The sequence below is a fragment of the Oncorhynchus clarkii genome, chromosome 14, assembly GCF_045791955.1.
Source record: "Oncorhynchus clarkii lewisi isolate Uvic-CL-2024 chromosome 14, UVic_Ocla_1.0, whole genome shotgun sequence".
NCBI classification, from domain to species: Eukaryota; Metazoa; Chordata; class Actinopteri; order Salmoniformes; family Salmonidae; genus Oncorhynchus; species Oncorhynchus clarkii.
The window spans coordinates 17,855,360-17,866,986 of NC_092160.1; the positions used below are offsets into that span (position 1 = coordinate 17,855,360).

Below are 11,627 nucleotides of genomic sequence, written 5' to 3' on the forward strand. Positions count from 1 at the left end.
TCTCCCTCACACAGAGATTTAGAAGATTAATGCTGACACCTGGTGGTCATAGTGAAACTACCAGTTCAGCCTTCTGTGATGTCATAATAATACTGATGTAGCAACGGTTAATCAAGGTTTTTAGGGCCATGGAATACTGAAAGTGTTTTCTTGTGACCCATGAAAAAGAAAAGTTGAGCTGACAGAGCTTGCAGTGTTTCGCTATGGTTTTAGTCATCAATCTAGCAGGAGGGCAATATTTTATAAATGTAGTAGTGTGTGTGTCCCCTCTTAGAAAGCTATGACCTTTGGCTTTCACCTGGAATTGTTTATTTATGTCTGAGAAAAAAACACCTTTCAACCGATATGATCTAGTACACACTACAAGTATAATAAAACATGTGCAAACATGATGTTATGATTAAAAAATAATAATGCTTAATGATTAATGATTAAGCCTTTTATACTTTATAATATGTCCATATATAGTTATAATCTGTTTTAGGAACATCTACCCAAGATATTTCTTCTTTATTACTTTACAAACATATCATAACATTAGTGATAGTCAAAATCTGTTACATTTGTGAACATCTAATCAAATTTAAACATCGTGAGTCTCTCCTATAGTCGAGGGGAGAAAGGATATGTAAAGGGTTCCATTTTGTCGTTCTGAGCATATGCAATGTGTCTGCCTAGACTGCCTAGTCTACACTGTTCCATATTGGAATCAGCTATCAATCACTCCTACCTACCTCCTATCCCAACTACCTCACTCCTTACATACTGTGATTCTGTCCTGTGTCCTATCTGTGTGTGATGTCTCTTTGCCTTGCTGCACGCAGGGCTCGGGACACTGAAGGGCCAAAGTGTCCGGAGGGTTACCTTTACCAGTAAACAGACAGCCACAGGTAAACTGGGACTGGCCCAGACCGGCCCTAGACCTAAACAGACGCTGCTGGCCTAGACCTTTTATTTCAATATTTGCACTGTCTCTATGTACACTCACAGGGCCCTACACACTCACACATGCTGTCATTCAAACACACACGCACAAAAACACTCACTCCACCACCCGCTCACTCACACATAATATGGAGATACATTTATACGGACTCTACACACCCGTACACCACTCACATACAACCTGCTGCTACTATTATTTATCTTATATCCTGTTGGCTAGTCCCCTTATCCCTATAAATATCTACCTCCATCACTCCAGTATCCCTGCACATGTAAATATAGTATTGGAATTTACTTTTGAAGTATTTCCTGTATATAGTATGCTTACTTACTCTCTATATTATTATTCCTTGTGCTTTTTTTCTAGTAATACATTGTTATTGATTTTTGCATTGTTGGGTTTTGAGTTTGCAAGAAGGCATTTCACTGTACTTGTGCATGTGACATTAAAACTTGAAACTGGAAACTAAGAAATAAAATGTTTTACGTTGCATGCCCTAATGAACACGACCCAGTTGGATCTTACAAATACGAAGTGGTTGGGACCTGTATACTGAATAAAAATAAAAACGCAACATTATTTCATTGATTTTACTTAGTTACAGTTCAAGTGAGGAAATGCGTCAATTGAAATAAATGAATTAGGCCCTAATCTATGGATTTGACATGACTGGGAATAAAGATGTGGGCCAAAATGGGCCTCAGGATCTCATCATGGGATTTTAGTGCATTCAAATTACCATCGATAAAAAAAAATTGTGTTCGTTGTTCGTAGCTTATGCCTGCCCATACCATAACCCCACCCTCACCATGGGGCACTCTCTTCACAACGCTGACATCAGCAAACCGCTCGCCCACACAACGCCATACACGTGGTCTGCAGTTCTGAGTTCGGTTGAACGTACAGCCAAATTCTCTAAAACAACGTTGGAGGTGGCTTATGGTAGAGAAATTAACATACAATTCTCTGGCAACAGCTCTGGTGGACATCCCTGCAGCCCCCTCAACTTGTGGTGTTGTGTGACAACTGCACATTTGAGTGGCCTTTTATTGTCCCCAGCACAAGGTGCAGCTGTGTAATGATCATGCTGTTTAATCAGCTTCTTCATATGCCACACCTGTCAGATTATGGATTATCTTTCAAAGGATGAATGCTCACTAACAGGGATGTAAGCAAATGTGTGCACAACATCTTAGAGAAAAAAGCTTTTTGTACATATGGAACATTTCTTGATCTTTCAGCTCATGAAACATGGGACCAACGCTTAACATGTTGCATTGATATATTTTTTCAGTGTATATAGGGGGTCCTGCGGGCTTGTCTGTCGCCCCGCTTGTCTTAGTAGCGGAGTTGCTGCTGGGATGTCTAGTAGTATGACCGTTGCTTCAGAAGATATATGGGCTCAGATGCTGCTGCTTCACCGACATCCACAACTCCGCTTGATTCATGTCTGTGTGTTTAGAAGCCGGTAGAAGCCCTTCGGTCCACCGGTGAAAACCAATTCACTTATTATTGGATGGGTTTCAGGAACTGACTTGACGCTAGGCCATCTGACTTAGAAGATCAGTCCTCCATTTTCTGAATGGTAGCTCGCGGTTGGTTTGCCAACGATTTAATGTCACAGAACACTCAATTTCCAATTACTTGTGCCCAGAATGTTAGAGAGCAGAGTAATTTGATGAGATTTCTGGCTTTGAGATGAGGTCCTTGGTGTGTGTGAATGGAGATTGCTTTGAAATGTCAGTCATTCTGTGACTCCAAGCTAAAGGTGTGAGGATCTTCATTTTTTTTTCTCTCGATTGAATCACTGCCCCAAGCACGTTCTGAGTTTGTTGTAAAGTTAGGACTTGCTGTGTATTTCCCCAATCCTTTTATTAGGTTGATTTAGGTGATTGTGGGCTTGTGGAGTGGCTTCCTTGAATCTTAATTTCTCCTTTCATATTAGGTCACAGAGTATGACCGGCCGTGTTCAAGCTGTAAGTTATCTGGCGCACAGTGTGATGGTAGTGATTTGAGAGGTTAGAGGTTTTGTTTTCGACGTGCAGTTAGAAAGAAAGTTTCTTGCAGCCTATGAACCTATGTGTTCTCCCATCCAGCCTGCTGTAAATCCATGTTAGGAGGTTCTAAACGATTCAACCCTATGAACACAATCCCTGGACTAGTAGATTGGAATCATTTAGCACTTTGTGTGACATCTGCTGATCTGAAAAGGGTTTAATAATGATTGATCAGTCAGTTAATGGACCACCCCCCTACTCTCTCCAGGCTACCCCAGAACAGGAGATGCCTACTCAGACTCGGGTCACAGCGAGATCTCATCGCGCTCCAGCCTGGTCAGCAACTCCTCCTTTGACATGGCCCAGGAGGAGAGGAGGGGGCTCAGGCACTCCGGCGGGGTGGGAGACCCCCACGCTGGAGGGGTGCGTCTGGAGAGGAGGGCTACGACAGACCCGGACCAGTACAGCCTCGGGTATGAACCAACACTGCCCATTTCTATTGATCATCATCCCAAAAACTAAGTTTAAAGGGGTAATGTAACCTAGTTATAAAATTGTTGAGTGGTTAACTTGAAAATTTAGTATTTGGTACACATCCTATTTTAACATCTAAGTACAGTGATGAGTGTTAATTTCAAAAATGGAAAAAGGAAGAGATTCAATCCCAACCCTTTATTTTAACAACCCGGTTGTTAAGGTATAGCTTGTCTCTAATCCCTAACCCCCACTGTAAAGGTATAGCTTGTCTCTAATCTATAACCCCCACTGTAAAGGTATAGCTTGTCTCTAATCTATAACCCCCACTGTAAAGGTTTAGCTTGTCTCTAATCGCTAACCCCCATTGTAAAGGTATAGCTTGTCTAATCGCTAACCCTCATTGTAAATGTATAGCCTGCCTCTAATCACTAACCCCAATTGTAAAGTTATAGCTTGTGTCTAACTCTCTGCCCCCCCCCCCCCCAACCCCACAAACAGTTCCTACTCGTCCATGCAGGACTGCCGGGGTCTGTATACCTGTGCCACGGTGCTATCTCCCAGCTCTGAAGAGCTGACCCAGGACCAAGGGGACCGTGTCTCCCTGGATGCTGCAGACAGTGGCCGCGGCTCCTGGACCTCGTGCTCCTCGGGCTCCCACGACAACATCCAGACCATGCAACAGGGACGCAGCTGGGAGACCCTGGCCTTTGGGCCGGGTGGTGTGGTCAGTGTGGGTGTCCATCCTCCCGGGGGGCCTGAAGCGTTTATAGGGGTCCCCTCTGGACTGTGGGCGTCTCAGGCTAGAGGGAGCTGGGCATCGGCCTCTTCTTCATCTTCCTCTGCGGCGTACTGGGGCGAGGACTCGGAGGGTGACACGGGCACGATTAAACGCCGAGGCGGGAAAGACGTGAACGCTGACCCGGAGACGAGTAGTATCACGTCCATGGGGTCTGACGAGGCTAAGCAGCACGGGAGGCCATCGCCCATCACCGCCGGCAACAAGGGTCTTATCAGTGAGTTGACCTCTGAAATGTTTGTTTGTCTGTTGTGTTGATGGAAGGGTTAAGCTGTCCTCATAGGCTAATGTTAGGGTGACCATACCTGATCCTAATGTTAGGGTGACCATACCTATTCCTAATGTTAGGGTGACCATACCTGTTCCTAATGTTAGGGTGGCCATACCTGTTCCTAATGTTAGGGTGACCATACCTGTTCCTAATGTTAGGGTGACCATACCTGTTCCTAATGTTAGGGTGACCATACCTGTTCCTAATGTTAGGGTGACCATACCTGTTCCTAATGTTAGGGTGACCATACCTGTTCCTCAACAAATTAACAGGTTCCTGATGAAAGGTCGGATTTTTAGAATGTTCTGAAAATGATAAACACTGCTCACATGTGTATGCATTTTTGCATTGTGTTCATCCATGGAGAGAAGTGCATGTCAGCTGAAAGATGTCCGCATGTAGATCTCCATGCCAACACTTTTTCTGGATGGAGTGTGGTGCAGACTAGAGGTCGACCGATTAATCAGAATGGCCGATCAATTAGGCACGATTTCAAGTTTTCACAACAATCGGAAATTGGTATTTTGGGGCGCCGAATTTGCTGATTTTTTTTATTTTTTATTTTATTTTTTATATATATACCTTTTATTTAACCAGGCAAGTCAGTTAAGAACACATTCTTATTTTCAATGACGGCCTAGGAACGGTGGGTTAACTGCCTTGTTCAGGGACAGAACGACAGATTTTCAACTTGTCAGCTCGGGGGATACAATCTTGCAACCTTACAGTTAACTAGTCCAACGCAATAACGACCTGCCTCTCTCTCGTTGCACTCCACAAGGAGACTGCCTGTTACGTGAATGCAGTAAGCCAAGGTAAGTTGCTAGCTAGCATTAAACTTATCTTATAAAAGTCTATCAATCATAAGCACTAGTTAACTACACATGGTTGATGATATTACTAGATATTATCTAGCGTGTCCTGCGTTGCATATAATCTGACTAAGCATACAAGTATCTAAGTATCTGACTGAGCGGTGGTAGGCAGAAGCAGGCGCGTAAACATTCATTCAAACAGCACTTTCATGCGTTTTGCCAGCAGCTCTTCGTTGTGCGTCAAGCATTGCGCTGTTTATGACTTCAAGCCTATCAACTCCCGAGGTGAGGCTGGTGTAACCGAAGTGAAATGGCTAGCTAGTTAGCGCACGCTAATAGCGTTTCAAACGTCACTCGATCTGAGCCTTCTAGTAGTTGTTCCCCTTGCTCTGCATGGGTAACGCTGCTTCGAGGGTGGCTGTTGTCATTGTGTTGCTGGTTTGAGCCCAGGGATGAGAGAGGAGAGGGACGGAAGCTATACTGTTACACTGGCAGTACTAAAGTGCCTATAAGAACATCCAATAGTCAAAGGTTAATGAAATACAAATGGAATATTGAAGACTCACATTAAAAGGAACCACCAGCTTTCATATGTTCTCATGTTCTGAGCAAGGAACTTAAACATTAGCTTTCTTACATGGCACATATTGCACTTTTACTTTCTTCTCCAACACTTTTTGTTTTTGCATTTATTTAAACTAAATTGAACATGTTTCATTATTTATTTGAGGCTAAATTGATTTTATTGATGTATTATATTAAGTTAAAATAAGTGTTCATTCAGTATTGTTGTAATTGTCATTATTACAAATAAATGAATAAAAAATTGTCCGATTTAATCTGTATCGGCGTTGAAAAATCATAATCGGTCGACCTCTAGTGCAGACGCGTAAAATGTTAATTGCGTTTTACCCCACTATCTTTCACCCCCCTTAGTACGAAAGGAGAGCCGGTACCGCGAGCCCCCTCCCACCCCGCCAGGCTACACCGCACTGACAATCTCTGACTTCAGTGAGGGCCAGACGCAGTCGCCACCCCCGCCCACGGCCCCATCCCACTCTGGCCGCCGCCCACCCGACTACTCCACGGCCCTGCAGCGCTCGCGCATGGTCACCCAGTCGCCCGACTCCCAGCATCACCACCAGGCCCAACAACACCCAGGTTCCGGAACCACAAAGCGCCATGGGCTCCACCGCACCCGCTCGCCAGACGAGGATGAAGAGCCGGAGGAGGAAGAGGGTGAGTCCTTGTCTCCCAAACTAGTCGCTCTGAGGAAGACAGTGGCACACACAACACCAGAGACAACCAGGCCCTGAGATGAGTGTACGGGTTAAAGGGCAGCCCCCCCCCAGGCTGAGGTAAATTACTGATTTATACCAACGATAACATGCATGCCCACCAGGAACAACACAGACTACCCTCATATCCACTGCAAACCTAGCCTGGTCCCAGATCTGTTTGTACTGTCTTGCCAACTCCTATGGGGAATGGGCATTGAGGAGATGTCAAGACCGCACAAACAGATCTGGGACCAGGCTAGCACAAACCCACCATCTCATGTGCATGATGTCATCATGCTTGGACCAAAGCTCATCAGGCGTTAGCTCCTCACTCGCTGTGTTGAATGGCATTCATCTGGGGGCACAAGTTGTTAGGTTTGCTCACCAATTTTTATGTGTCAATGCTTGCACACACGCTCTTCCATCCCCAGCAGTGTTTTTCTCACTTTTAATGTTCATGTTTGTCGTTTTTTGCAAATTGTTCAGTTTTGATAGTAGACCATGGTACAGTAAGTTCACATAAAGGCCAGTTAGTGATGTTGTGGGGGCTTTCTGCCTCTAATTCTTTCACAGGGTTTTAACATCTTTGTAACCAACATGGCAATTTTTTTCTTTCTCTCTTCAGAGGATGAACAGGTATCAGCAGTCTGAGAAAGAACTGTCTTCTGCTGGATGACTTGAAGTCGCTTCCATGGAGCCGGAAAAAGACACTGATGGACGGACAAAGCAATCCAGTACGTACGTGCCTGCCTCCTGCATCGTACTCTCCCTCCTGATTGGTAGACTCCTCTGCTCATCTCCCTCCCCTGCCTTAAAGCATTATCAGGGGTTGAATAACCCTGCTTGAAAAAATACTGTGAAGAAGGAGAGACAGAAAAGAAAGATACAATGCCTGGCACTTTGGAAAAAAGAAAAACAAGTCAAACTGTTTTGCTGGAAAAACATACGGCGACGCATGACAACCACGCTCACACACACAGGTGTCCTGGAACAGCTTTCCAAGACTATTATCCCAACCCCACCTCACTTTACACACAGCATCATGACGTGTTGAGCTTTGTCTGCACTTTTTCTTTTTCTACTTTATAAAACGTGAACAAAACGGACAATGATGATTTAATAAAAGAACATTGATCGATTTTGAACTCTTAAGGATTTTCAAATTCCTGCTAGGTTTTTGGGGGTCTTCTTTCCAGAACTATTGCACTCTGGGGGTAAAAGAGACTATACCCAAGTCTCATATCTATGGACTCGGAATGACAATTCTGTCAAAAGGCTGTTTTATTCCTTAATTACAGTATTATATCTGGTCATTCACATATTAGACATGACCTAGTGGTGGCTCCACCCCACTGTTAACTGGACAGTCACAATGAGAGAAATAATTGTTGGTTACCCCAAATTATTTCTCTCATTGTGACTGTCCAGTTAGCAGTTGCAGTTTGGCTCCAGCACTTTTCAATAAAACCTTAAGTTTTAGTACAACCCTCCATTCCCAACCCTGGCCTGGATATCAGTCTCTTTTTCCAATACGACCAGCCACATCTTAAGTTCTAGGTCATATACAGTAACGTACAGGTTTAACGGTGGCCCATCTGGCTGGACCTAGCTGGTTGGCCAGTCCCATCTCCGATTGTAAAACCTCTTCTATTTTTAGTGATAGATATGGCTGCCTATAGTTGTTTAGCTAGGCTGGCTAGCTAGCTAGCTACCTAGCTACATAAGTTGGCAAACATAAAATAAATATCCCCCCCCCACTGTAACACAGGTATGTTAGTCGGCAACACGTGTTTCAGATGATTAACTCAAGTTAGCTAGGTAGCTTGCAGGAAATATAACATACTTAGCTAGCCACCGTGTTTGTCATCTGCCCTCTTGGTGCTGGCATCAGCTGTAGCTGAGCTTCTAGCTAAATCAAACTCTTCGCTATATTCCGGTTGAAACATATGGGCGAATGTCATCATGTAGGTAACAAAAATGCTCCATCTTGGAATTTGTGTTGATGAGTTATCACTTGAAGCCATTGTGGTCTGGTCAGTTTTTTTCAATTTTGCCTAAAGAATTGTGTTGTTAGTGTCCGCCTCTCTTTCAAAAAAGCCTGCCTTGGGGGAGGGACGGGGCCAGAGCAGGAAGCATTGCCCACACACATTTTAGTCTTTCAGAGATTGGAAAAAATGTCAGCTTGTATATTTAGCAATGAATCCTCTGATAGGAACATCCAGGTTTTAAACTGGAAGGTCACCTGGTGACTTATATTCATTCTATATTTAGACAGTATTGTTTTGGACAACTATGTGAGATTTATATTGGCTTAGTCTTGTCCCTAATGGTGATGTTGAAAGATAAGTACAGAGGTGATTTATACCTGTTTTTAAAATGAACCAACTTGGGGACGTGTTTGAGTTATGCACCCCAAAGGCTTGAATCCTATAGAGGTGAATGGAGTCTCGGATCTTTCAGTGGTGCTGCAATCTGCTGTTGCTACGTCCATTTTTGGACTTATAAATTAATGATATATATCCATTGATTCTTGAAGAATATAACTTATAAATGCCTCATGAGCTTAGTTTAACTTTCAAACCCCATCATACCCCAAAATAGAATCTTGTTTTACTTCAATGTTTGGAAATGTAAACAGACATTGTATAGCCTGAAAAACATGCTTAAAACTCATTTTGATATCTTGATTGGTCAGTCCTTGCATACATATTATTCATTTGAGTGGTTACATTTCTCCAGGCCCACCCCTAAGCTTTTTAGCAAAACAGAGGCGGTGTGAATGCTTTATTGTTTCAACTAAGGATTGCCCTTTTTAAGACTGAACTAGAATACACGAGAATGAACTAAAATAAACCTTCTCTCCAACCTTGCTGTTGGAGACATCCCTTCCTCGTCATTGCAAAGCCACTTGGAGAAGTCCTCCACTGTTACAGGCAGCAAGATCAGTGGATGTACATATGAGTAGGCAATGCTAGCGTAGAACAAACCTGTTATCCACTGTTTCACAACATCATTGGAATTGACTGAAGGTTATTGAATATGTTTGTTTTTTGACTCCAGTGGGGAAGTTACCTAGATTAAATAATTAACTTTGATGGCTGCTAATCAGAATCATTAGTAATCAAATTGTGAAAGTGTCACTTATTTTATCACTGAGTTGTGCTGATCACATTGATCAGTAGTAAAACTATAGACTGAGAAGTAGAAATAAACGAGTGCAGTGTTTTCACTGTGGTTTGTCATTACACTATAATCATTTGTCATGTTTTTTTGTTCATGATACATTTTTTCTATGGCTGCCAATAGATTGTCGAATGTGTTTGTAGTTCAGTGGTAACATGCATCATCATCATTCACTTTCCTTCAACTCTTTAGCAGGCCAAGTCCTATTTTGAAAAACAAAACATTGCACAACAATGTACAAGCATAAAGATAATTGTAGTAGGTAAGAACTGCTACTCGGTTTGATGTGATGTCAAGTGAGAAGTGTATATTTAACTGGTGATGATTTCTCATACTTTCTTGTACTACTTTGACCTGTATGTCTTTTAAAAAGACAATTGGTGGAGTACGTATTGGTAGTTTTTTTGTATTTTTAATACAATAATTGTAAATATTGGTTATATTTTTGTTGAAATGTACTATGTTTATGCCTCAACATCCAGTTTGTATGAAGCTGGGAAATCAATAAATACTACAAAAGTGATCAATTCATAAGTTTAAATGCACTTATTTTTTTCCTACATTTGGAGGTTTCGTCTCTTGAATATTGTTCCTTTCCAAGACCTCTCCTACGCACCATCTAGTGTTTGCACAAGATAAGACATGGAAGTTACTTGAACTGTGTAACCCTCATACTTTTCTAACTGACAACGGTGTACATCAGAATGAATAAAAATATGTCTCCACTTGTTTTTAGTTTTTTTTACTTTTGTCATTTTTGTTTGGAGTAATAATTACTCAAATGTGATACATACAGCAATGTAAGGTATAGTTAGCCATGTTTTCTGAGGAGATAAAACGTTATCTTCACTGATCATGTTTATTTAACATATTTTCTACAACGCCTTAAACTTTTCAGAACTAAAACTGTTCATGGACATTGACTGAAGCCTGTCCTTTAGCAATGTAATGTTCAAGGCTTCTTGAAAACCCTGTGTTTCTTTGAATTAGAGTACATTCAGACCCTTTATTAGACATTGGTTAAATGCTGTTCACTGTGAATGAGCAAACTTTACAATTGTACAATTTTATTAAAATCAGTATACCTAAATAGCTGGTTTTCATTTATTTCAGTCATACATCAATGATGTGTTTTTAGGCTGTGGTTAGAGCTAAGTAGACAGCCTTCCAAGTCTGGTGTACAAGGTGATCCAGGGCTGGTTTAAGTAAATCACACATGGTGATTTGTCCACACTGTCTATTGTAAGCCCATGCTCAATCCCTCTTTAAAACTCTTTACCTTGGGGACTGGAACAGAAACAGGTAGGTTGAAATTCAACCATACATGTTTCTACCAGAATATATATATATTCCGGTAGAAACATGTATGGTTGAATTTCACCATGTACAGTATTCAGACTCCTTGATTTACATTACAGCCTTATTCTAAAATGGATTAAATAAAAAATTATCCTCATCAATCTACACACTACCCCATAATGACACATTGAAAACAGGTTCACGTCTGGGGGAACCTGGCAACATCCCTACGGTGAAGCATGGTGGTGGCAGCATCATGCTGTGGGGATGTTTTTCAGGGATTGGGAGACTAGTCGGGATCAAGGGAAAAATTAACAGAGCAATGTACTGAGAGATCCTTGATGAAAACCTTTTCCAGAGCACTAAGGTCCTCAGAGTAGGGCGACGGTTCACCTTCCAACAGGACAACAAACCAAAGCACAGAGCCAAGACAACGCAGTAGTGGCTTCGGGACAAGTCTCTGAATGTCCTTGAGTGGCCCAGCCAGAGCCCAGACTTGAATCCGATCAAACATATCAAATGGCGCCGGGAACAGATGGCTGCTGTTTTACAATCCCCTAACT

The 11,627-nt window shown here is 42.3% G+C and overlaps 1 protein-coding gene across 17 annotated transcripts in view; it reads left to right on the top strand.

Moving 5' to 3' along the window:
* LOC139366366 (rap guanine nucleotide exchange factor 2-like) overlaps nt 1–10,480 on the top strand; it is a 149,774-nt gene extending 139,294 nt beyond the window's left edge. For 10 of the 17 annotated variants that reach the window (XM_071103760.1, XM_071103764.1, XM_071103762.1 and 7 more), the window contains 5 exons: nt 825–890; nt 3,212–3,416; nt 3,919–4,433; nt 6,239–6,541; nt 7,208–10,480. In XM_071103760.1, the coding sequence (XP_070959861.1) occupies nt 825–890; nt 3,212–3,416; nt 3,919–4,433; nt 6,239–6,541; nt 7,208–7,233 (1,115 nt within the window). In that variant the 3' untranslated portion in view covers nt 7,234–10,480. Of the gene's footprint in view, nt 1–824; nt 891–3,211; nt 3,417–3,918; nt 4,434–6,238; nt 6,655–7,207 lie in introns of those variants that run through there. The other 7 variants (XM_071103763.1, XM_071103766.1, XM_071103769.1 and 4 more) reach the window with 3 other exon arrangements.
* Nucleotides 10,481–11,627: the final 1,147 nt, after the last annotated feature.